Below are 27,476 nucleotides of genomic sequence, written 5' to 3'. Positions count from 1 at the left end.
GCAGTATAGCCTCCTTGTTATGGTGAGGCTTAGGATAAAAGATCGGGAGGTGAATCAGTTGGTTTATGTGAAAAGACGAGATCACCTTAGGGATGAACTTCAGATGTGGCCCAAGAATAGCTTTGTCTTTAAAGCATACTGTAAAGTGGGGACAGGGGGGCATGCAACATTAGTGCCACTATCTCTCCTAGTCTCCTGGCCAAGGCGATGGCCACCAGAGATGCCATCTTCATCAATAGATATGTAAGGGAACAAGTGGCCATAGGTTCAAAAGGTGTTCTAATCAGGCTCTTTAAAACTAATGAGTGTTTCTGGAGGTCAGCTCTGGAGCAATAGAGTGGGCATTTCCTGTTCAGGTAAGTAGTGAACAAGTCTATTTTTGGGGTCCCCCACTGATAGAATATGCTCTGGTGCACTGTTGGGTTCATTTCCCACTTGTGGTTGTGTGAGAACTTCAATTGAGGCTGTCCGCTGTTATGTTCTGCACTCCCGGTAGGTAGGCTGCTGATATTTAAACATTGTGGGGAATGCAGCAATTCCATAGCTTTAGTGCTTCTGGACACAGGAAGGATGATCTGGCACCCCTTGACAATTTAGTAATACACAAACACCACGTTGTCTGATCAGTGGAGGAAAGTGAGCATAAGCATTTCTGACCAATCTGAGTTAGAGGAGGTTGATGTGGAGAGTTGTCTCCAAGGGTGACCACTTGCCCTGAGTCTTGAGGTTGTTGAAATTCGCTCTCCAGCCAATTAGGGATGCATCCACAATTAGAAGCAATGTCGGGGGTGGTAATTGTGTGAATGGGACCCCCAGACAGACAATTGTTGGATCTTTCCTCCAATCCAGGGAGTGTTTGACACTAGAGGGTGAGAGAGGTTTGTCTAACCTGTCTTTTTTGGTCTGTAAACAGATCTAAACCATGCCTGTAGACCCCTCATGTGTAGTCTGACATGAGATATTACGAACGCATCTGCCGGCATGTGTCCTAGAAGCTGGAGGCAAAGTCTGGCTGATATTTGTGGGCTGGCATGAATTGTCTCTATGAGCATAGTCAGGCTATGGAATCCTTGTGGAGGGAGGAGTGCTCTCACTTGCCGTAAGTTGAGATCGGCCCCTGTAAACTCCAAGTACTTTACTGGCGTTAAGGTCAATTTTTGGACATTGATTTGTAGACCCAGCTTTGTGAGTAAGTCCATAGTTCCATGCATGATCTGTAGGGCATCTTTAAAGGAGCAGGCCCTGAGGAGACAGCCAGCCAAGCATGGGTAAATCTTGATCCCCAAGGTGCATAGATGAGCCGTTACTATGGAGAGGACCTTGGAGAATACGCTAAGAGCCGTTGAGAGGCTGACAGGGAGTATTCTGTACTGGTAATGGTCCTGACCTAGGGTAAACCTGAAGAATCATCTGTGGGATAGTAGAATGGATGTGTGGAAATATGCATCCTCGTGGCCGAGGGCCAAGAACTAACCTCCCTGTTCCAGAGATGGAATACTTGCTGCTAGTGTGACCATCTTGCATTTTTAAGTCTTCATGTATTTGTTTAGTGCTCTGAAGTCCAGTATGGGTTCCCAACCTCCCTTTTTCTTGGGGAAAAGGAAATATCGGGAATAAAAACCCTTGCCTCTGAAATGTACTGATATGGTTTCGATGGCTCCCAGGTGCATAGGCACCAACTCCATGGGTGCTTTGGGGCTGGAGCACCCACGGGGAAAAATTAGCAGGTACTCCGCACCCACCAGCAGCCAAGCTCCTCCTGCCTCCACCCCCTCCTCGCCTCCTCCTCCCCCAAGCATGCTGCGTCCCAACTCCTCCCCCCACCCAGTGCTTCCCGCCCCCCGCCTAACAGCTGTGTGGCTGTGCTTAGGACATTCTGGGAGGGCGGGGGAGGAGTGGGGACGCAGCACGCTTGGGGGAGGAGGCAGTAAAGAGGCAGGGCAGGGGCGGGGACTTGGGGAAGGGGGTGGAATTGGGGCAGGGCGAGGGTGGTGCAGGGGTGGGGTTGAGCACCCATAGGTCAGAGGGGAAGTCGGCACCTATGCCCAGGCGTATGAGGTGATCTATTTCCTGTCTTAACAGTCTCTCATGAGAAGGGTCCCTTAAGAGAGATGGGAAGGGAGGGCAGGAGTGTGTGTGAAATGAATAGAATACTCATTAGAGATAATCTCCAGAACCCATCTGTTGGTTGTTATGTGTTCCCAATTTTGGAACAGAGCAACGTGGCATCCAAAGGGATGTGAGAGGTCAGAAAGTTGCAGGGAGTGGTCTCTCTGGGCCTCAACATCAAAACTGGTGTTTCGGAGGGGAAGGTTGTGATGTTGAGGACTGAGGGTCTAATGGTTTACACCTCTGAAATTTGGACTTTTTACACTATGACTAAATTTCCTTTTCTGTCCAGGTGTATAGATCCCCAGTAACCATAGTTTGGCCCTGAAGTCTTTAAGAGTGTCAAGCGATACATTGGTCTTATCTGCAAACAATTTGGAACCTTCAAAAGGGAGGTCCTCGACTGTCATCTGTACCTCCTTCGGCAGCCCCAAAAGATGCAACCACCATGCCTGCTGCATCACGACCCCTGTTGAAATCAAGCAGGCCACTATATCTGCAGCATCTAGTGTGGTCTGGGGTGCTGTTTTCACCTCTAAATGCCCTAATGGCCTGAAATTGTTCCTGTTGTGACTCTGGAAGGTGGTCAATAAAGGTGTTAAATTTGGTGTAGTTCATATGATCATATTTGGCTGTTAAGGCCTGGTAGTTTGCAATTCTAAATTGCAAGGTCGTGGAAGAATAGGCCTTCCTACTAAACAAGTCCAGCCTTTTCCAGTCCCCATCGCAAGGGGGTGTATTTTGAGTGATGTTGGCGGCCACAGAACTTCACTGCATCTAACATAATGGAATTAGGTGGAGGGTGGGAAAAAAAGAAATCCCACATCCTTGGGGGGTACATAGTATTTTTTAATCAGCCCTTTAGCACGTTAGTGTGACCGATGCTGGTGTTTGCCATATGAATTGAGCGGGATTCAAAAGCACCACACTGATGGGGAGGGCGACCCTCGAGGAGGAGGAGGTGTGTAATACATCCAGCAACTTATGTTGAGTGTCCTTCACCTCCTGAGAGGGATCAGAAGTGCATCTGTCACCCTCTTTGTAAAATCCTGAAAGAGCCTGAAATCGTCTGCCATGGACAGTGGAGGCATCACTGCCTCGTCTGGAGGAGAGAAAGAGAAATTAGTTTGCGGCGTGGCCTCCTCTTCTAGTCAGATCTCCTGCTGCTCAAAAATTTTCTCAGGAGGTTCTGAGGTTCTAGATATGCAGGCTGAAGGAGAGCGCCTCACAGACTCTCAATGGGTGACACTAGGTGCCCAGGATTTATGGTGCCTGTAGACCGCCCACAGATCCCAATAAAGCCACTGGAGCGGTGGAAAGGGCATGGATGATCATACAATGGGGCTTGAGGTCCAGAGTGAAGGTGTGTCTGGGAAGGTCCAGGTAGATGGTGGGAGGAAGCATAATGAGAGCGCCAAGAGAGAACATCCTTCTGGTCACTGAGTCTCTGCTGGATATTGGCGAAGCAGACAAGGAGACTAGAGGTGAAGAGCTTGGTACCAGTAGTGACTCTGGGGTTCAAGATGCACCCAGTACCAGGGCCCTGGTACTGAGTAAATGGAACTTTGGGGTCTCAGATACCGCAAGGTCCTTAAGGACAACTGAAATTCCTATGGTGCCATGGTAAATTGGTACTGGCAGAGTTTGTCGGTGTTGACACGCAGGTACCGAGAAAACCGCAATCTTTGCCGCAATGAGCAGTCCAATGAGGGCTGTTTAGAGGTCATAGACTCATAGAATATCAGGGTTGGAAGGGACCTCAGGAGGTCATCTAGTCCAACCCTCTGCTCAAAGCAGGACCAATCCCCAATTAAATCATCCCACCCAGGGCTTTGTCAAGCCTGACCTTAAAAACCTTTAAGGAAGAAGATTCCACCACCTCCCTAGGTAACCCATTCCAGTGCTTCACCACCCTCCTAGTGAAAAAGTTTTTCCTAATATCCAACCTAAACCTCCCCCACTGCAACTTGAGACCATTACTCCTTGTTCTGTCATTTGCTACCACTGAGAACAGTCTAGATCCATCCTCTTTGGAACCCCCTTTCAGGTAGTTGAAAGCAGCTATCAAATCCCCCCTCATTCTTCTCTTCCGCAGACTAAATAATCCCAGTTCCCTCAGCCTCTCCTCATAAATCATGTGTTCCAGTCCCCTAATCATTTTTGTTGCCCTCTGCTGGACTCTTTCCAATTTTTCAACATACTTCTTGTAGTGTGGGGCTCAAAACTGGACACAGTACTCAGGGATGAGGCCTCACCAATGCTGAATAAAGGGGAATGATCACGTCCCTCTGTCTGCTGGCAATGCCCTTACTTATACAGCCTAAAATGCCATTAGCCTTCTTGGCAACAAGGGCACACTGTTGACTCACATCCAGCTTCTCGTCCACTGTAACCCCTAGGTCCTTTTCTGCAGAACTGTTGCCCAGCCATTCGGTCCCTTGTCTGTAGTGGTGCATGGAATTCTTCCGTCCTAAGTGCAGCACTCTGCACTTGTCCTTGTTGAACCTCATCAGATTTCTTTTGGTCCAAGCCTCTTATTTGTCTAGGTCCCTCTGTATCCTATCCCTACCCTCCAGCGTATCTACCTCTCCTCCCAGTTTAGTGTCATCTGCAAACTTACTGAGGGTGCACTCCACGCCATGCTCCAGATCATTAATGAAGATATTGAACAAAACCGGCCCCAGGACCGACCCTTGGGGCACTCCACTTGATACCGGCTGCCAACTAGACATGGAGCCATTGATCACTACCCGTTGAGCCCGACAATCTAGCCAGCTTTCTATCCACCTTATAGTCCATTCATCCAGCCCATTCTTCTTTAACTTGCTGGCAAGAATACTGTGGGAGACCGTGTCAAAAGCTTTGCTAAAGTCAAGGAATAACACATCCACTGCTTTCCCCTCATCCACAGAGCCAGCTATCTCATCATAGAAGGCAATTAGATTAGTCAGACATGACTTGCCCTTGGTGAATCCACACTGACTGTTTACTATTCCCCCGATCGCCATGTTTACTATCCTTTCCTTTAATTTACTATCCTTTCCTTTAATTATTTAAACTCAGTACCAATGTGGACACAAGAACAAATGGATATAAACTGGCCACTAGGAAATTTAGATTAGAAATTAGACGAAGGTTTCTAACCATCAGAGGAGTGAAGTTTTGGAATAGCCTTCCGAGGGAAGTAGTGGGGGCAAAAGATCTATCTTGCTTTAAGATTAAACTCGATAAGTTTATGGAGGAGATGGTATGATGGGATAACATGGTTTTGGTAATTAAATATTCATGGTAAATAGGCCCAATGGCCTGTGATGGGTTTTAGATGGGGTAAGATCCAAGTTACCTGGGAAAGAATTTTCTGGGAAAGAATTTTCTGTAGTATCTGGCTGATGAATCTTGCCCATATGCTCAGGGTTTAGCTGATCGCCATATTTGGGGTCGGGAAGGAATTTTCCTCCAGGGCAAATTGGAAGAGGCCCTGGAGGTTTTTCGCCTTCCTCTGTAGCATGGGGCACGGGTCACTTGCTGGAGGATTCTCTGCTCCTTGAGGTCTTTAAACTACAATTTGAGGACTTCAATAGCACAGATATAGGTGTGAGGTTTTTTTTTTGTAGGAGTGGTGGGTGAAATTCTGTGGCCTGCGTTGTGCAGGAGGTCAGACTAGATGATCATAATGGTCCCTTCTGACCTAAATATCTATGAATCTATGAATCTATGAATCTTTCTACACATCGGGATGGGTTGTCCCTGTAACCTCAATAAGGATTCTTTAAAATACAGCCAACTCTCCTGGACTCCTTTCCCCCTTCATGTTATATTCTCCCAGGGGATCCTGCCCATCAGTTCCCACAGGGAGTCAAAGTCTGCTTTTCTGAAGTCCAGGGTCCATATTCTGCTGCTCTCCTTTCTTCCTTGTGTTAGGATCCTGAACTCAACCATCTCATGGTCACTGCCTCCCAGGTTCCCATCCACTTTTGCTTTCCCTACTAATTCATTGGTACTGAGGGCTTCCATACTGGTGCCATCTTCACAGAGATGATATGGTCTATGTTCCTGTCTCTGACAGGAGGTACCGCTGCTTTAGTGCCTGTGCCCATAGGGTCCTTAGGCTTACTAGCGGTGTCTGAAATGGAAGTCCCAAGCAATTTGTGGGTACCATGCTTAGAAGCCATCGGTGCTGTCAGCACTGAAATGACTGAACGTGCCGTGAATCTCTGGATAGTTCAGGACTCATTGTGAGGGCTCGTAGCTCTTTTTGTGGAGGTCTTGCATGGGGAATCTGAAGGTTTTTTCTCTTGGTTCACCCTCTTTGAAGGTAGAAGGCTGTGGCGATGGCTCAGGACCTGGATTGGACACAGGTTGAAAAGATCCCTCCATAAGGAGTAATTTCAGTTTTATTTCCCGTTTTTTGGGGATCTGGCTTTCAGCTCTTGTCAAAAAGCACACTTCTGGGGAATGAGGGCCTGCCTGAGGCAATGGATGCAGTGGAAATGTCCATCTGTTACTGGTGTGGCCTTCCTGCAGGAGAGGCACCGCTTAAAACTGGGGGAAGCCAAGCATGCCCCTTGCTGGGGACAATCTGTGGGTGGGTGGGTGGGGGGGAGTCAACCTTTAAAAATAATTTAAAATTTTTTTTTGAATAGGAAAGAAAACCCTATCAAACAAAGAAGAAAGGGCGAACGAAAACACTAATAATATCCAAGAGAAAGACTTGTAAAGAGGTAAAGTATCCATGAACAGACTGCTAATTACTCTGTATCTAGCCAGGGGCAGTTGAGAAGGAACTGAGGGTGGTTTGCCTGTGCAGCGCTACTTAGCCTCAAGGCAGAGCATGAGGGAGGGAGGGTGCATGTGTGGGCCAAACAGACATGGCTACCAAGAGATCTCTGATCAGAAGCACAGGGACACAGACACAGCTCCAGCGGAGCACCCATAGAGACACTGCTCGAAAGAGTAGTAAGGATTGTGAAATAAGGGACTTGTTACTAGCAGCTTATATTGTTCAGAGGTGTCTTTCAAAAAAATCAGCTCATCCGCTCTACAGTCCAATCCCCTCCTGTCCTTGCAGCAGCACCATTTACAAACCCACAGTGTGCAAACACACTCTGCAAAGCGATGGTACATAAGGCCCTTGAGGAATTCCACCATGATTTCAACAATTTCCGTCCCACCATCAACCTCAGCCTGGTCCAGTCCACACAAGAGATCCACTTCCTGGACACTACTGCGCTAATAAGCGATGGTCACATAAACACCACCCTATACCGGAAACCTACTGACCGCTATTCCTACCTACATGCCTCCAGCTTTCATCCAGACCACACAATCCATTGTCTACAGCCAAACTTTACGATACAACCGCATTTGCTGCAACCCCTTAGACAGCGACAAACACCTACAAGATCTCTATCAAGCATTCTTACAACTACAATACCCACCTGCTGAAGTGAAGAAACAAATTGACAGAGCCAGAAGAGTACCCAGAAGTCACCTACTACAGGACAGGCCCAACAAAGATAATAACAGAACGCCACTAGCCATCACCTTCAGCCCCCAACTAAAATCTCTCCAACGTATCATCAAGGATCTACATCCTATCCTGAAGGACGACCCATCACTCTCCCAGATCTTGGGAGACAGGCTAGTCCTTGCTTACAGACAGCCCCCCAACCTGAAGCAAATACTCACTAGCAAACACACACCACACAACAAAAACACTAACCCAGGAACCTATCCTTGCAACAAAGCCCGTTGCCAACTGTGTCCACATATCTAGTCAGGGGACACCATCATAGGGCCTAATCACATCAGCCACACTATCAGAGGCTCGTTCACCTGCTCATCTACCAGTGTGATATATGCCATCATGTGCCAGCAATGCCCCACTGCCACGTACATTGGCCAAACCGGACAGTTTCTACGTAAAAGAATAAATGGACACAAATCAGATATCAAGAATTATAACATTCAAAAACCAGTCGGAGAACACTTCAATCTCTCTGGTCACTTATCTCTGACCTAAAAGTCGCAATATTACAACAAAAAGACTTCAAAAACAGACTCCAACGAGAAACTGCTGAATTGGAATTAATTTGCAAACTGGATACAATTAACTTAAGCTTGAATAAAGACTGGGAGTGGAAGGGTCATTACACAAAGTAAAACTATTTCCCCATGTTTATTCTCCCTCCTCCCCCACTGTTCCTCACACATTCTTGTCAACTGCTGGAAATGGCCCACCTTGATTATCACTACAAAAGGGTTTGTTTTTTTCCCCTCTCCTGCTAGTAATAGCTCACCTTACCTGATCACTCTGGTTACAGTGTGTATGGTAACACCCATTGTTTCTTCTTCTCTGTGTATATAAAATCTCCCCACTGTATTTTCCACTGCATGCATCCAATGAAGTGAGATGTAGCTCACGAAAGCTTATGCTCAAATAAATTTGTTAGTCTCTAAGGTGCCACAAGTACTCCTTTTCTTTTTACTGTGGCCATTGCGGCCCACAGGGCCTGACCAGTAGGACAGAGGCCTTTTCAGGGTACACAGAACAACCTTATGGGACTTACCTGGCTCCACCACCTCCGAGCACTAGGGCCACAGCATTTCCAGTCAAAACACGGGCTAGTCGAGAGAAGTCAGAGTGACGGTCTGGTGGTTTCTGAAATACTCGTTCATACATTTCTATCTGCAGGGCAGAAAAAGGGCAATTTAGAGCATGGTTTATCACACATGTGCAATGAGCCATTAGGAAGTAGGCAGACATAGCTAGATTAAAGCTAGCACTGTAACAGTAGCCAAATCTTCACTATTTTTATTACCTGTGTTAGGTGGGTTCAAGTGAAGGTATAACTGTAGCATGGGTAGGATCCGCATGCTGGTTTTAATCTGGCTACCACTAGATGCTCTCTTCCAGAACTGCAAGCCACCATGTTACCACTCTGCCTTAGCAAGTGTGAGCATGAACTTTGCTGAAGATTAGCATGTGTGTCAGCTCCCTGAAACTCCAGCCTTTCTGCCTTGCTAGCCAACTCCTCAAGTCTCTAGCAGTCTAAACCCTGTCTTGCAGGTAACAGTGATCCCCACATTCCTGAGTTCCCCAGACACATCTCCCTGGAGCGTCCTGTCCCTCTCCCCAGTCACTCACAGAAGTTAAGGTCCCTGTCTCCAAAAGAGACACAGCACACACCAGTCTGCTAGCTTAACTAAAGACTCACACTGACTTCAATATAACAGCACTGAGATGATTTATAGTACAACTAAAAATGCATTTATTAACAAAGAATAGAAATTTAAGTGATACTTAGCAAGAGTAAAAGAACAGGCATGGCTACAAACAAAATAATATGAAACATGCTTTCCAATGTCTACTACTAACTTTGCCTAAACAGCTTTCTCACTTACATCAAGCTACCAGCATCTCCAATCCTTCTGGCAAGAGGATCCAATGTTCACAGAATCAGAGGGTGCTGTCTCCTTTGTTCCCTAAATAATGGACAACTAGAGTATCTTTCTGGTCTCCTTATATTTCCCCAAAGTCCATTGTCTTTCCTCAAGAGCCAGGGAGACTTCCTGGGGATACAGACTCTGTCCCCTAGCGTGCTCACTAAGCTATTTTCCCCTTTTTAACTTGATTGCTGTGATTATCTTACATGTAAATGTGCTTTCATTGTCCTCTGCCTGCAAGCAAGTCGGACAGACAGGTCAATGCACATTCCTTTGTTTAGGGTAGGCTGGGTTTATGCACTGCCGTACAAACACATCTGAAGAACATACTTCCAGCACATACATAATTCATTATACACAACTTGTATATACATCATGTGTCACCAGTTTACATATGATACCGTACAAGATATCCTTTGGATATATATTATGATGACAGTGTGTTGGGTTTCAGTGTGTCAGGCCTGATATGAGTTACTGTACAGTGGGCCCCCTGCCAGAGGGCATGAAGGTGCTCTTGGGGTCACACACAAGGAACAACACAAGTGAAGACATGATGGCACGGGCTTGTACTTGGGCAGCTAGCCCGAGTACAGGCCCACCAGGGACCTTGGATACATCCTCAAGTTGCTAACCTGTGCTGAAGCCTGTGCCACTGGTCTTTACTGCTATGGTTACCCAGGCTAGTTTTCATCTTGCTCCATCTACGCATGCTACAATAACACCTTCACTGGCAGCTAAGGTATACTCTAAATGAGGAAGCTGCCGTTGGGAGGAAGATCACGTGTGTTTGAACAGAGACTTCATTCTTCAAGGAGCTACCAATTATCACCACTAGGAACATTCCTGTCCTGGACAGGGACCTCAATTTGTAGAGCTTCAATTGTTCAAAATAGTAACAAATGTCTAATTTCACTAACAATAACATGCCTTACCACTTCAAGTGTCCCTGAAAAACAATCCTACAAGCAACCTAGGGGCACGCTATAAATCTCCTCTTCCCAGACCTTTCACATGCCTTCAATTTGTACACTTGGGCTTTACCTCTGATCCTCAACTATTCCCCTTTCACTTTTTCTGTACCCGTGTATCTGCTTTTTAGTATCTGTGGAACAATACCTGTGTCCACCACTGCTCGGATCCTCATTCAGACCTACATCTCCTGTTGCCACAGTTCTTACAATAATTTTCAATATAGGCTCACCAAGTTCAAGGTCACTAGTATGTGCATGGTACTGCTAACCAAATTCACACTTGTACAAATAAGTGCAACAACTTTACCCCAACCTCAAATTCTCCCCATTTGTTTCAGAACACTGCTCCAAGGTGAGGCCCCATCACCTACCCTGTCCTTACCCCTCTTCTCTGCTCATTCCCTCACTGAATGTTTGCCTCTATACTGTCTTGTCACTGCTCAGGCAACCACCACCTCATCTGCAGCTTCAGCTGCACAGAAAAACTCCCCTGTTCCTCTGCTTCATCAGCTCTCCTCCATTTCTTTTTATCTGAAAATCTCTCCCCTCCCCTGCATGTATCTTTACATTCCTTTTTTCCCTCGGCCATTTATTATTTAACTCTGGGAAGCACCTGGAGATGCCTTTGGCATGGGAGAAATTACACAAATTAAAGTTGCTTTAATTTTATGGCAAGCACAGTGCAGCTGGGATATTGCAAACATCTCTTATCACTTCTGCAAATCTCACTCATCTGGATCAAGGTTCTGTCCCCAGAAAACAAAGGGACTAATAAATAGTGGGTTCAGGTAGTGGGGGAAGCCTTCTTGCTGGCTCTCTAATTACCTGGCAAAGGGTTGCCCAGGGAGAAGGGGACACTCAGTACCTAGAGCCAAGGAAGGTACGGATACACTGAAAGCACTTTTCTACCCAGCATCTATTTAAATGCTTTTAGAGTATTTTTACACTGGAATAAAAGAGGCTGTGCTTGGCTGGAGCAGAGCTGGGGACAAAGCGGGGCTGGGCGGTTTTCCCTCCCTGCCCTCTGTGGGGGCTGGGCTGGGCCCCGCTGTGCAGTGTTCCCCCAGAACGTTCCTCCACACTCCACAGTTTGGGGACCATGGATCTACACTGCTGTTGTTACATATACTCGGGGAACTGCCCATGTTTGAACATTACATACTGCTGAAAGAAGGGTGCAGTGTAGATGCACTCTTAGTCTCCCTGGTCTTCCCCCCGCATTGGTAATAGTGAAAAACAGCCAACATGTTAACCTCATTTATCCAGACCTCCAATGATCTAGTGCTTTGGGGTGTGCTTTGAGACTTTAATCGGGATTGTAAATTACTGCCTCAACAGGGGGCTAGTTCACAACATTATTTCAATCTCTGACACTCCCACCTTAGAATATAAAGAACATGTTTCAGTGATCACATTAAGTGTCCCGATTAATGGCAATGCCATTGCACCTCTTTGTGTGTGTGTGCCTTTCCAACTTGTTTGTTTTCTCTGTCTCTTTCATCCTCTCCTCCCTCTGCCTGGTCTTCTTCTGGACACTGTCTTTCCATCTCTCTCCCCAAATCCCAGAAGGCATAAGCTAAAGATCAAATTTTAAAAAATATTTTGCATATAACTAGAGAAATCCTTTTTATATAAGACTTCTCACTCCACCAACCCTGCAATGCTCTCTATCAAACAAAGAAATTTACACAAATGGGTTTTGTTCAATATCTTCATTAATGATCTGCAGGATGGTGTGGATTGCACCCTCAGCAAGTTTGCGGATGACACTAAACTGGGAGGAGTGGTAAATACGCTGGACGGTAGGGATAGGATACAGAGGGACCTAGACAAATTGGAGGATTGGGCCAAAAGAAATCTGATGAGGTTCAACAAGGACAAGGGCAGAGTCCTGCACTTAGGACGGAAGAACCCAATGCACTGCTACAGACTAGGGACCAAATGGCTAGGCAGCAGTTCTGCAGAGAAGGACCTAAGGGTTACAGTGGACGAGAAGCTGGATATGAGTCAACAGTGTGCCCTTGTTGCCAAGAAGGCCAATGGTATTTTGGGGTGTATAAGTAGGGGCATTGCCAGCAGATCGAGGGACGTGATCGTTCCTCTCTATTCGACATTGGTGAGGCCTCATCTGGAGTACTGTGTCCAGCTTTGGGCCCCACACTACAAGAAGGATGTGGAAAAATTGGAGAGAGTCCAGTGGAGGGCAACAAAAATGATTAGGGGTCTGGAACACATGACTTATGAGGAGAGGCTGAGGGAACTGGGATTGTTTAGTCTGCAGAAGAGAAGAATGAGGGGGGATTTGATAGCTGCTTTTAACTACCTGGAAGGTGGATCCAAAGAGGATGGATCTAGACTATTCTCAGTGATAGCAGATTGCAGGACAAGGAGTAATGGTCTCAAGTTGCAGTGGGGGAGATTTAGGTTGGATATTAGGAAAAACTTTTTCCCTAGGAGGGTGGTGAAACACTGGAATGCGTTCTCTAGGGAGGTGGTGGAATCCCTTCCTTAGAGGTTTTTAAGGTCAGGCTTGACAAAGCCCTGGCTGGGATGATTTAGTTGGGGATTGGTCCTACTCTGGGCAGGGGGTTGGACTAGATGACCTCCAGAGGTCCCTTCCAACTCTGATATTCTGTGATTCTATGAATACCTGCCCCTACACAGTTAATGAAAGAAGGGAATAATGCACAGACAGCAGGGGAAATTAAGGACACACAATATTCCCACACTGGTGCTCTAATCATTGTGACATAAATTGTGATATGTGATAAAATCCAACTGGAGCTGCCACATTGGGGGATAATGATGAAGAAACATTCATTTAAGAATAAATGTGTTAGACATCTGGGTATGAATTAACATATATGAAACAACAGTAAGTGCTCAGGTGCAGAACATCCATGACATAGCAAAACAAAGTAGCTGGCAGCTGAATATGAATTCCAATGGCACTGTACTCCAAACTAGGCCAAATGCTGCCTTTGTTTTTCCACTGCACCTCATCAGTGCATCAGTGTTTGGAAATATATAGTTAGACATTCCAAGACCAGTTAAGCAGAAAAGCAGCGAGCAGAGCTGCCCTGAAATCATCAATAACTATTTTTCTTACACATGTAAAGTTTCTTTATTTGAAATCCACTCTTAATACCTATAGAATGGTTATAGTAGTACTGTCAGAGATTTCCAAAACCATGAAAAGTCATTGGGAAATAGTGTATGTATTTATTCATGAAAAGAATTCTTTAAATATTTATCCTTAAAGACCTTTTTTTGTATCTAAATATCTGATTAACTTTACTGTAGATATAAATGTGAGCAGCTGTATTTGAAAGAGAAATCACCAAGTTTGATTCAGCTTTGAAGCTGAACCTTCTCTGGATTTGGATAAATAATAATAACAGTGTCTTAATAGGTTTCAGAGGGGTAGCCGTGTTAGTCTGTACCAGCAGAAACAACGATGAGTCCTTGTGGCACCTTAGAGACTAACACATTTATCTGGGCATACGCTTTCGTGGGTTAAAACCCACTTCATCAGATGCATGGAGTGAAAAATACAGCAGGCAGGTACATACATTACAGCACGTGAAAAGATGGGAGTTGCCTTACCATCTGATGAAGTGGGTTTTAACCCAGGAAAGCTTATGCCCAAGTAAATTTGTTAGTCTCTAAGGTGCCACAAGGACTCCTTGTTGTTTTTGCTGGTATCTTAATGTGTCCCGTATGGTTTGTTTACCGTATTTCTTCAGCTCTCAATATTGCAGGACAAAACAACCCTAAGTTATCAGACAAGTCCAAATGTAAAACCTTTCACAGAAGAAATGGTTACTCACCCTGTGCAGTAACTGTGGTTCTTTGAGACGTGTGTCCCTACGGGAGCTCCAATCTAGGTGTGTACTGATTGGAGATTTTTCATAGCAGGGTCTGTGTCACCTTTGCATGCATGCTAGTCAGTCTTGTGCCCTGTTCCATTGTTATATAACCACCCACAGTTCCTTCTCTAACGCCAAGCTCCACAGCAAAGAACTCTGAAGCAGAGGGGAAGGAGGACAGGAGGTTGAGCACCTGCAGGGGGCCACATCTTGAATAACCAGTGATTGCACAGGATGAGTAACCATTTCTTCTTTCAGCAGTGTCCTTATGGGTGCTGCACTCTAGTGATTTCTGAGCAGTTCCCTCTAAAGTGGGGGAGACTTTGGAGTCCAGTATCAAAAAAAGTACAGCCAAATCAAACACAGTATCTGCAGCAGAGTTGTGAGTTATAACATCGTGTTCAGTGAGCAAGTAGCAGCTTTACGTATTTCAATAATGGACACATTCTTGAGGAATGCCATAGATGTGAAAATGGACCTAAAAGAATGAGTGTATATATTCAAAGGTGTTTGAATATTGAAAGATTTGTAGCAAGAATTAATGCAGGCTGATCTCCACTTGGAAAGCCTCTGATTAGAGATTGCAGACCCTTTTGACCTATCTGCCACAGAGACAAACAACTTGTGGGTCGTTCTGAAGGACTTTGTCCTATCCAGATAGAAGGCCAGGGCTCTCCTGACTTCATCTAGACAACCAGGATGCCTCCTGGTTATCTAGATGCAGTGTGGCGTGGAAAACAGGCAGGTAAATGGGTTGGTTAATATGAAACTTGGAAGAAACTTTGGGTAAAATTTTTGAGGGGGTTGCAGCACGGCCTTGTCCGTGTCCTTAAAAACTGCTGTGAAAGGGGGGCATGTAATCAGGCCTCCTAGTTCCCCAACCTGCTGTGCCAACGTGATGGCTATCAGGAATGGAGCATTGCGCAGGTAGCTATTGGTTCAAACGGGGGTCCTGTGAGACATTTAAGAACTAGACTGAGGTTCCAAACAGGAGTAGGGCATTGGACTCGCATGTAGAGGTTTTCAAGTCCCCTGAGGAATCTCGCTGTGGTTGGGTGGGCAAAGACAGAAAAACCCTTTATTGGGGGGTAGAAAGCCATTATAGCTGCCAGGTAAACTCTTATGGAGTTCATCAAAAGTCCCAAGCTTTTTAGAGTTAGGATATAGTCCAGTATATCCAGTGGCAATGAGGTCATTGGTGACATATGTTTGAAGTCACACTAACAGACAAATCTCGTCCATTTTTGAGAGTACGTGCAGCGAGTGGACTGCTTTCTGCTGCGCAACAGTATTCATTTTGCATCCTCTGAGCAGGTTGCCTGTGAACCATCAACCATAGTTTGAGATGAAGCACTGCGAGACTGAGGTGAAGGATCATCTCGCTTTCCTGGGAGAGGAGATGAGGAGCAGCGTGGAGAGTGATTGAGAGCAAACGGTCAGCTGAATCAGGTAAGAAATCTGGGCCGGGTCGGAACTGTTAGGATGACTCTGGCTTTGTCCTTTTTTATTCTGAGCATAACTTTGGAGCCCAAGTGGGTTTCTTCCGTAGCAAGGAAGCAGAAGCGCTCTTCTTGCCACCTCAGTCTGCTAACAGTGCAATCTCTCCAGACCAAGGCTTTGCCATCTTTCAATCTAGCAGTGCCCTGGGTATTGGAGAAACCAGCCACCTCGTGGGTACCTGACTGGAGAGCAGATGGTGCCTTAGTGGTTGAAGACACTGACAACCTTGGCTTTTTTGAGGTAGATTCTCTACCTGGTGATCCAAGGGCATTGTCCTTTGAGGAATTATGAGAGGAGTCTTGGGTCTCCTCTTAGATGACCCAGAGATATGGGGCTCCAATATTGTGGACGCAGCAGATTTGCTCAGAGACCAGAGTACAGGGGGTGCCCCTTGGCATGGATCAGAAGCCGGGCACAGAAAGCTCTCCATCATGAGGAAATGAAGTTCTTCATTTTTCCTGGCATGACAGACAATGTTTGAAGCTGGAAGAACCAGACATAACCTCCCAGTGAACAAGAACTGCTAACTAGTATCCATAATATATAACATACATGAAAGAAAAATAAACATTTTTTTAAACTAGGACACTTAAACTACTACTACTTACAACTAATTAGTCTAATGCTAAGAGCTACTAAGGGCAGGTCTACATTATGGGGCTAAGTTGACCTAAGTTATGCAACTCCAGCTACTCCAGAATAGCTTAACTGGAGTCGACGAACCTTAGGTCGACTTATTGCAGTGTCTACACCATGCTGGGTTGATGGGAGAAATTCTCCTGTCGACTTACCTTATGCTTCTTGTGCCGGTGGAGTACTGGAGTTGACGGGAGAGTGATCGGCAGTCGATTTAGTGGGTCTTCACTAGACCCACTAAATCGAACCCGGGCAGATCAACTGCTGAGCGTCAATCCCCTGGTAAGTGGAGACAAGCCCTCAGACTAACTATTAGAATAAGAAATGAGGACAAGTTGAGGAAATCTCAATGGGAACAACTGCCAGGGCTCCATCTAAGGTCGAGGCGGTTGAGGAACTGAGGGTGCTTCACCCACGCAGTGCTATATAACAACGGCAAGGGGCACAAGGCTGACTAGGGCACACACGCAAGCCGAACAGACATTGCTTTAATAAATCTCTAATCAAAGGCGAAGGGGGTCCTAGCAAACCTAGAGTGGAGAACCCGTACGGACACTACTAGATGAAAAACAGAAGCTTTCACTCACACATTAACACTACCCCTCCCACCCAGAATAGAACTCAAGCATCTGATAAAAACATGAAGAGAATCATAGAATCATAGAATATCCGGGTTGGAAGGGACCTCAGGAGGTCATCTAGTCCAACCCCCTGCTCAAAGCAGGGCCAATCCCCAACTAAATCATCCCAGCCAGGGCTTTGTCAAGCCTGACCTTAAAATCCTCTTAGGTAGGTGTCATGGTTCCTTCCCCACTCTGAACTCTAGGGTACAGATGTGGGGACCTGCATGAAAGACCCCCTAAGCTTATTCTTACCAGCTTAGGTTAAGAACTTCCCCAAGGTACAAACTTTGCCTTGTCCTTGAACCGTATGCTGCCACCACCAAGCGTTTTAAACAAAGAACAGGGAAAGAGCCCTCTTGGAGACGTCTTCCCTCAAAATATCCCCCCAAGCTCTACACCCCCTTTCCTGGGGAAGGCTTGGTAAGAATCCTCACCAATTTGTACAGGTGAAAACAGACCCAAACCCTTGGATCTTAAGAACAATAAAAAAATCAATCAGGTTCTTAAAAGAAGAATTTTAATTAAAGAAAAGGTAAAAGGATCACCTCTGTCAAATCAGGATGGTAATCAAATTCAACATAAGAGAATCCCTCTAGGCAAAACCTTAAGTTACAAAAAGACACAAAAACAGGAATATACATTCCATCCAGCACAGCTTATTTTACCAGCCATTAAACAAAAGGAAATCTAACGAATTTCTAGCTAGATTACTTACTAACTTAACAGGAGTTGTAAGGCTGAATTCCTGATCTGTTCCCCGCAAAAGCATCACACGGACAGACAAACCCTTTGTTCCCCCCCTTCAGATTTGAAAGCATCTTATCCCCTCATTGGTCATTTTAGGTCATGTGCCAGCGAGGTTATCTTAGCTTCTTAATCCTTTACAGGTGAAAGGGTTTTGCCTCTGGCCAGGGGTGATTTTATAGCACTGTATACCGAAAGGTGGTTACCCTTCCCTTTACATTTATGACAGAAGGAGACTCCACCCCCTCCCTAGGTAACACATTCCAGTGCTTCACCACCCTCCTAGTGAAAACGTTTTTTCTAATATCCAACCTAAGCCTTCCCCACTGCAACTTGAGACCATTACTCCTCATTCTGTCATCTGCTACCACTGAGAACAGTCTAGATTCATCCTCTTTGGAAACCCCTTTCAGGTAGTTGAAAGCAGCTATCAAATCCACCCTGGATTTGTCGGAGATGCATCAGATTCACAGCAAAATGAGCAATTGGAAGGTCCTGCTAAACAGCTTCAACTCTGGGCTGATGAGCCAACACAACAGCTCTCTACCAATTAATTACTGAGCTTAGTAAGATTCTTGAGTTTCTTCCTGAAGAGAAACCGCAGTGTGCAAGATGTAAATAAAAGCAAATGATGATTTAGTTGGGGATTGGTCCTGGTTTGAGCAGGAGATGGGACTAGATGACCTCCTGAGGTCTCTTCCAATCCTGATATTCGATGATTCTATACTTCCATAAGTTGCATTCAGAGTTCATAAGCCAAAATGGGGGAAGGCAGAAAAATGGTAGATGTGGAGAGCAGTAACCACAGACATGATGTTACTACGATATTAAGAGTCTGGGCTTTAATACAAGCAATGATTTTAATGCCAGGTTTGTCAACAGTTGCACTTGCACAATTGGTACTGTCTGTATGTAGGAGGTAAAGATCATAGGAATATTATGACTCACATCTGGTGGGTGGGTTTTCTCCTGGAAGATCAGAAGGTAGACCAAAGCTGTTCATATTGAAGTGTCGAAGACCCACTCACAAATTCCCACCCAGAAGGCTGTAATTTACACAGCTAAAAATAATGAAAGTTCCTTTTTAAAATATAAGAAAATTGAAGTGCGTATGTTTGCTTCCCTCTAAAAATGTTTACGTTAGTATTAATGCTGACCAATACAGGGTCGGCCACAGATGCTGCACAAGCATAATTGAAGACAACTAACTTACAGGCAAAAGCCAAATATTTCTCTTCTTCATTGATATGTTCCCTAATCCCTTACAGACACAATGCAATTAGGAACAGACCCAGATGGACTTACAAGACTCATCCAAGCAGCAACAGATGAGGGGGGCTGGCCCTTAATCAGTGGGTCTGAATCCTGTACTTGGCAGCAGAGATCCGTATGAGAGAGGTCAATCGAAGACATGCAGTCTCCCAGGAGAACAGGTGCCAGAACAGACAACAGCGTACCCCCCCAAGAGCTAGAGCCTGCTCAAAGATTTCAGGCTCCCAACTGCTCTGAAGCCTCTGACTTTTGTGAGTCTATGAAAAAAATACATTCCATAGAAAGTTATGGATGGAGGAACATGCTTTATAGCCCTGATATTCAGACAATGCTGCATGGCTTTTAGCATGGTGGCAGTATCTGGGTAATCCTTTGACCTTGTAGCTTGCAAGTACCTTGTCAGGGATAGGAGATAAAGGAAATTAAAGGTTGCAACCTTGGATAATTGTCTCTAGAACTCATTTGTCCATTATGGAGAACCATGTGGAGAGGGGAGTGAACCAAAGGACAAGAAGGCACAAACATGTCCTCATCCCTCCTTCCTAGACATGGCTGACAGATTACACCTTCAGACACACAGAGAATTGGCTCAGCTTGTGTCCTTAACAAAATAATTAAACAAACTGAGCAGGATTTAAGTTTTATTTTAGATGTCATAATCAGAGCGAAGCCCACAAGCCTGTTTCCGCCAACATTTCAAAACAACCAGTGTTAAGGGATGTTAGCTTCCCTGGTATTTAAAGAGGGGACCTAGGTCAACAAATAAACTAAGGGAAGGCTTGCCAGCCAAACATAGGGAAATAATAACATTTTGCACTATCACATTTTCATCTATAAACAGGGACACTGAGGCAAAGAGGATACGGTCAAAATATTAGGCATATAACCCACATTTAGGTACTAAAGAGAGGTGGCCTAATTTTCAAAGTTGCAGAGCACTAAGAGCTCCCAGTGTAATCAATAGGATAGAACTGATCCCTAAATGAACAGCTAAATAGACCTGAAACTCTCTCTCGCTTTCTAACACTACACCAGTTTATCCACTTTAAAGATGGACCTGCCTGCAAAATAAGTCACTTCCTTCACTACAACTTCAACTAGGCAAAACCCCATGATATACAACCAAGCTTCACATTGATGCCATTTACCATTGTTCTGACATTTTGTTACAAAACCTGGAGGCTCAGGGAATTTGTAAGAGAAACAGCTACTCGGCCTTCATTGCATTAAGGTGGCCACCAGTTCTGATCACATGTTTAAAAGACTCCCTCTTCCACTGAGTTGAGAATGTGCAATTGCCCTGCATGACAAGATACGCACTGTGCAACTTCTTGGGAAAGATAAAGTCATGACATTCCTTCCTCCTCCCACCCATCCCCCTACAAAAAATAAATAAGTAAAAAAAAAAAAAAAACAGGAACGAAAACATCAAATGTTGAACTCAACCTCTAAGAAAATGCAACTAGTCACAACTAACCATCTGAAAGCCTCATTCTTGTATTCCACAAAGAAGTCCCTCAATTTATGCAGGATTTCAGCCTGCTTGGCTCTCTGCACCCTCTCCTCAAACACTGAGAGCCTTCTGATAACACTAAGGGCGTGTAAGCTAGTGTACTGAGTCTGGTACTAACGCAGCACCCTGTCACTCTATCACCACCAGGCTATATTAATTGGGACCTAACTGGAAGACAGATAGTTGGCAGAGGCGGCCAATTAACTGAATAGAGATACAGCTGAGGGGCTAATTGGGCAGAAGTACCCCCATCAGCTAGGACTATATAAGCAGGCAGGACGGTAGTGCTGGGGGAACATAAGAATGGCCATATGGGGTCAGCCCAAAGGTCCATCAAGCCCAGTATCCTGTCCTCCGACAGGTTTCAGAGGAGCAGCCCTGTTAGTCTGTATTCGCAAAAAGAAAAGGAGGACTTGTGGCACCTTAGAGACTAACAAATTTGAGCCTAAGCTTTCATGAGCTACAGCTCACTTCATCGGATGCATGAAAGCTCACGAAAGCTTATGCTCAAATAAATTTGTTAGTCTCTAAGGTGCCACAAGTACTCCTTTTCTTTTTGTCCTCTGACAGTGGCCAATGGCAGCTGTCCCAAAGGGAATGAACAGACAGGTTATCATCAAGTGATCCATGCCCTGTCACCCAATCCCAGCTTCTGACAAACAGAGGCTAGGGACACCATTCCTACCCATCCTGGCTAACAGCCATTGATGCACCTATCTTCCATGAATCTATCAAGCTCCCTTTTGAACCCTGTTGTAGTATTGGCCTTCACAACACCCTCTGGCAAGGAGTTCCAGAGGTTGACAGTGCGTTGCATGAAAAAATACTTTCCTGTGTTTGTTTTAAACCTGCTACCTATTAATTTCATTTGGTGGTCCCTTGTTCTTGTATTATGAGGAGGAGTAAATAACACTTCCTTATTTACTTTCTCTATACCACTCAAGATTTTATCGACCTCTATCATATCCCCCCTTAGTCGCCTCTTTTCCAAGCTGAAAAGTCCCAGTCTTATTAATCTCTCCTCAGACAGGAGAACAGGGAGCCTGAAGAAAGGCTGAAGCCAGCAGGACTAGATGGTGCGAATACAGTTCCCTTCCCTAGAAGCAAGCAAGGAGGGCTGGCTATGGACGGAAAGTAGACGTGAATAGCACTACTGGCTGTGGCCTGCTAGAAGAATACAAGAAAACATGGTGATGAAGGAGATCTGGGGTGGATGCAGTCTGTGATTAAGGCCTGAAAGGACTCTTGGGGGACCAGCCCGTGGCAGGGCTACATAACAGCTATACACGTTCACTGGCTCCAACAGATCAAAATCCCTACAAACATCCTTCAGTCCCTAAATCAGCTGTAAACCAAGGATCTCTACTAGGTTTCTACAGTGAATTAGGTCCTCGATTAATGGAGACAATATCTTGGTAATACCTTTCCCAACTGCTGGTCACAACACGATGCACTGACATTATCCCAGGTTATCTTTAATGAACAGTAGATGTGCTGCTAGGACTGAAAGTGCTGACAGAAGACCAACACACGGGCAGGTGTCCCTTACCAGCTTGGGTAGGCTCCTCCGGGAAAAGACTCGACGGGGACAGCGGAGGTGAAGATGAGCTGAGCACCAGCTCCTCATGTTGAGCCACTCCACAGTTCGGCAAGGGAGAGGCCCATCCTCTTTATGGAGCAAGATCAGCTGCTTCTGGGCTCGGACTGCAGTGTTCTCCAGCATCCTTTCCAGCTGAAGCACATTACACTCACACAGTCAGACAATCAGTTATCCATTACTTCAGGGCCAGTGTCACAGAGTACAGTACTTCTTACAAAAGTACACCCCCTCTACTTTCCTACACATTCCCATCTTGCTCCTCACCTCATATGTGTATGTAGAGAGCTGTGGAAGTCTGCATACTAGGACCAATCAGACAAAGGTAATTTAGGCTAATATATTTACACCTTTGCATGTATATGGCTACTCTTAATGTTAGCTAGTTAATTTTTCCCTGCTTGAAGATTAGCAGGGACTTATGAAGAGCTGTTTAAAGTTAACAAGTTGAACACTATATCTATATAATGCCTACTGTACACCTAAACAAGGTGGACCTACAATGCTCAAATAAAATGAAATCTACTCCCACACTGATAAAAAGTAAAGTTTAAAAACGCTTAATGCTGCTTATTGTGCTCTCAGCCTATTTTACACGAGGCCACTTTTTTCAAATATTTTCTCCTTCCATTGCTTCCCTCCTTGTCTTCTTTACTTTTCATTATTATCATAGCTTCACTTACAGCACTCCCATTCTCCATCTACTCACTAGTTCTGTTCCAAGACTGAGACAAGCCAAGGAGGTGATGTATACAGAGATTGTAGGTGGTAGCTTTCCCCAAACTCCCAGGAGTTCAAAGAAACTTCCAGGGAACTGATAATGAAAATGCCCATTTCTCAGCCGTTTGGCTGCACTATTTGATGCCCAAGGGGTCTCAAATCCAATAAAACAAAAAGCTAGAAAAAGGCTGCTTATCACCTCAGTCACACAATAGGTTGTTTTGCAATTTTGCCCCCACCCTCAGATAAAAAGAAAGACATTCCGCACCTCTCCAACAGTGGGCTCCTGTTCTCCCAACCCCACTATTAAGATGCAGTCAGCCTGTCGGATACAGCGTTGTGTCCAAGGAGTAAGGGTGCTGTCAGACTGGTAGAGCACAATACGGTGAATATCTTCCTGCTGCCCCAGCCAGCTAGATAGCCTGTACTCGTGGATACTGGGGGACACAAACAAATAAAACGATTACCATCAATTCACAGCAAGAATTCAGCCAGAGTGGAGGACTGAGGCCACAGAGGAAATGTTGGAAGCTACAAACAGAAGCTGGGGTCACCCAAACATTTTTGAATGGGACACGTCTAATGACTGTAAGGACTGAAACCTAATCTAGCTAAATATTCTTTTTTAAAAATACACTTTCTTCTTAATCATGGGGAAGTGGGGCATCTGTCCCTCCACCCACTGCACCACTGCTAGAATCCTAGCTGCTCAGCTCCACTGTCATCTTGGTATGGGAAAAGCCGATCTGGAAAAAACAGAAGCCAAAATAAACCTTCCTCCATCCTCCAAGTTAAATGTGAGACACTCTTCACATGTGAATAAAATTAATTCCCGTAGAGTTCCCGCACAGCCAAAGAACCCTCCCTGCAGCCCTTCTCTCCCCTATGCTACCTCTGAGGATGCCTTTGGTGCAGCTGAAAACCATGACCACTGCCCAAATCTAACAGTGCGTGTTCCTGGGATTGTCATGTTCTCTGCAGAGCCCCAGAGCAAGTGCACTTCGAATGCAATGCGACCAGAGAAGCTCTGCTCTGCAACAGGGTCTTCAAGAAGTGAAGGAGGAAGGTTGGCAATTTTAATAGGGGTCATGGAAGAGGTGGAAGCCAGAGCCTCTTAGAGGGAAGGACAGACAGGAACATTTATAAAGTTTGGATCAGCATCGACAAAACTTCTAAAACCTTCAGGGTTCGGTCACAACCATAACAAATCCAGGGCTAAGCTACTCTGCAGTCATCACAGGCTTTGCAAACAAGCAGCACTGTTCTTCTGGTTTACTCTTGTAAACTAGCAGGGTACTGCCATTTTCAGGAATCCTGCTCTCAGAACCAAAAGCTGGACTAGAAGGTCCAGTTGTAATGAGCCTTTACCAAAGTTTCTATTGTAGAATCAGATAAGTCCCGGGTTCTCTACTCCCAGACAGGCTGGCTGGGTAAGGACATTCACAAGCACTACAAAATACTGGAAATTAAGCTATTTGAGCAAAGCAGTTAAGCAAAAAGAAAGCCTAACAGATTTGTAACTGAGAAGTTCCTCATATCAGTCTATGTCTCAGCTAACATTTACAGGCTCTCTTACCCATTTATTTTCCTGCTATTTGTTCCATTAAATACACACACACTGAAGAACCAGGATATGCCTCTGCCGAACATTAATCAGACATTTCATGACATTTTTACAAATGAATACAAAACATCCACTCACTCAAGGACAGGGATAATTAACCTGACACTATTTCAAAAGCATATGCTTGACAAGTAAAAAATGAGAGTCTGTGGAAAATAAAGTTAAAAAAAAACCTTAGCTCTATTTTAAAAGGATAGTATGCCTGACTTATTTTTTGATGGGAATGTATATATTTTAGCAAATGGTACTACATTCCCCATGCTGAGTGTGTGATTTTTAGACAAGTGCCTCTTGGGCCTTTCTTAGCATTGTTCGGTAAGTAATGGGTCAAGGGAAATGGTTACCTGTCCAGTGCAGCAGAACCAAGCCGCTGTTTGATATTATCACTGGTGAGCAGCAAAGCAGGACCTAAGAAAATAAAAAATTGTTATACATGAACACCTGCCGTCTGGTTGCTGACAAGTCATTCAGAGAAAAAAGAACATACAAACTACTTTATCAAGAGGCAGCATGAAGCCACATTCTTTCAAGATCCTAAGGGACAACAGCACTGACACAGTGGTTCTCAACCCACGTCCAGCGGGCTGTTTGTGGCCCAATCAGTGCACAGCTGTGGCCCATGTGACATCCTCAGGGCCATACAGGTAGCATATGTATATTGTGTGGATGCAGCCCACAGAACACAGAGAGCTGTATATACAGCCCACAATGGTAAATTGGTTGAGAACCACTGGACTAGAGTCAAGGCAGAATAGAAGGGTCGGCTCCTGAAAATAGCTCTGACTAAGCACTTCCATAAAAGTTTGTTACAAGGAGGAGGGAGAAAAACTGTTCTTCTTAACCTCTGAGGATAGGACAAGAAGCAATGGGCTTAAATTGCAGCAAGGGAGGTTTAGGTTGGACATTAGGAAAAACTTCCTGTCAGGATGGTTAAGCACTGGAATAAATTACATAGGGAGACTGTGGGATCTCCTTCATTGGAGATTTTTAAAAGCAGGTTACACAATCTCCTGTCAGGGATGGTTTAGATAATACTTAGTCCTGCCATGAGTGCAGGGGACTGGACTAGATGACCTCTCAAAGTCCCTTCCATTCCTAAGATTCACGTTAACCTACAATGACCCTACCATAAACTCCAAGTCCCAGAGCTTTGCTAATGCACATCACTCCTGACTAGAGCTGGTCATGAATTTTCAACATAGCAGTTTTTCAATCTGAAAATGCAAATTTGTCAATACAGAAACTTTTTGCAGCCATATACCTGTTTATTTTATATTTTGAATTGGAAGAAATTTCTGGTCAAAATGAGAAAAGAGAGAGAAAGAGAATTTATCTCATTCAATCCAGGGATTTGAACCTGGACCTCCCACATCCCAGGTAAGTGCCCTGACCACCAACCAAGCCATTGACTGTTCTCCATCATCACTGGCCAGCCAGCCCATGTTGTTCTAAATCAGGCTGTTTGGCCACCTACGTCAGTCAATCCCCTCTTCTCTCAGGGCTGGAATTGATTACCCATGTTCTCCACCAGTATGTAATGGTCTCCACTCAGAGTCTGATTGGGAAGCGTGGCCTAGTGGTCACGACCACAACCCCAGTCTGTCAAGGGGGTTGTGGGGAGGGGAGTCTGGGCCCTTCCACTCCACTGGGCTCCAACCCAGGGCTCTTTGGGCTACCAGTAACCTGCAACCAAGGCTACTTAAGGTGGTCCTCCCTGGGCGTCTTCCTCTCGTCTCCCCCCCGGGGTCAGCTCAGTCCAAGATCTTTGCTTCATGGGAAAATCCAAATAAAAAAGGAACAAGAGGGAGTTGCCACTATCCAGGGCCAGAGGATACTTCCCTCTCTGCGGGGGGTCCTCTCTTCCCCCACAGAGGGCCCCTTTGGGCAGCTGCATCAGAGCCTTTAGGTTTCACTTTGCTCTGCTGGATCTGTGGGCTGCATGTCTGCTTACCTTCAACACTCCTCTCCAACTGAGCTAACTTGCTGCCTTTTCATTCCTCCAGCAGATGGAGCATTTGCTGCAGGTGTGGTGGTGAGGACTGGCTGAGCCCAAAATGAGCCCTTAAGCCCTTGTTGCTCCGTGTGGGGTTTGTACACCCCACCACAGTGCCTAAATCCATGACCTTGCACTTCGCACTATTCAATTTCATTCCATTTCTGTTACTCCAGTTTTCAAGTCCATCCAGATCATCTTAGGTGATAGTCCGGTCCTCCTCCGTATTGGCAATACCTCCCAACTTTGTGTCATCCACACATTTTATTAATACACTCCCACTTTTTGTGCCGAAGTCATTACAAAGGTGTTAAATAAGACGAGTTCCAAGGCCAGTCGGTGAGGAACTCCACCCGTAACCTCCCTCCAGCCTGAGAGTTCACCTTTCAGTATGACAGTGATTTTTGTGACATGAACAAAAATGTTCACCAGGTATGTGGATTAAAAGCATCAAACACCTTTCTCGGTTGTGGAAACCCTGGTTTTTAAGAATGACAAGCTAAATCATCAACCCATTGAACCACCTAGTCCCCATAAGACTGGCACTGGGGACCCCCCTTTACAGGCATTGGGGCCTCCCTTCATCAGATGGAGTTCTAAAGATTTCCATAAGTATTTTCCCTGTTCAAATCCCCAACAAGGGTTTACTTCCAACCCACGATCTTCCAAGTACAAAAAGGTTTCAGAGTAGCAGCCGTGTTAGTCTGTATTCGCAGAAAGAATAGGAGTACTTGTGGCACCTTAGAGCGGTTAGTCTCTAGGGTGCCACAAGTACTCCTTTTCTTTTTGCAAGTACAAAAAGACAGCAATGGGCAGTCCTTCACAGTATGTCAGTGTTGCTCCTAAATTGGACTAT

General features: G+C 45.3%; 1 protein-coding gene across 6 annotated transcripts in view; it reads right to left on the bottom strand.

Moving 5' to 3' along the window:
• The window catches only part of PNPLA7 (patatin like domain 7, lysophospholipase), a 428,589-nt gene that overhangs the window by 117,443 nt on the left and 283,670 nt on the right, over positions 1 to 27,476 (bottom strand). For all 6 annotated transcript variants that reach the window (XM_077836180.1, XM_077836185.1, XM_077836179.1 and 3 more), the window contains 4 exons: positions 24,972 to 25,035; positions 23,272 to 23,440; positions 22,236 to 22,418; positions 8,679 to 8,797 (listed from right to left, as the gene is read on the bottom strand). In XM_077836180.1, coding sequence (XP_077692306.1) covers positions 8,679 to 8,797; positions 22,236 to 22,418; positions 23,272 to 23,440; positions 24,972 to 25,035 — 535 coding nt within the window. The remainder of the gene's footprint in view (positions 1 to 8,678; positions 8,798 to 22,235; positions 22,419 to 23,271; positions 23,441 to 24,971; positions 25,036 to 27,476) is intronic.

Source organism: Eretmochelys imbricata, chromosome 16, assembly GCF_965152235.1.
Source record: "Eretmochelys imbricata isolate rEreImb1 chromosome 16, rEreImb1.hap1, whole genome shotgun sequence".
Classification (NCBI taxonomy): Eukaryota; Metazoa; Chordata; order Testudines; family Cheloniidae; genus Eretmochelys; species Eretmochelys imbricata.
Note: the sequence above shows the minus strand (reverse complement) of the source record. Positions and strands in the feature narration are given on the sequence as shown.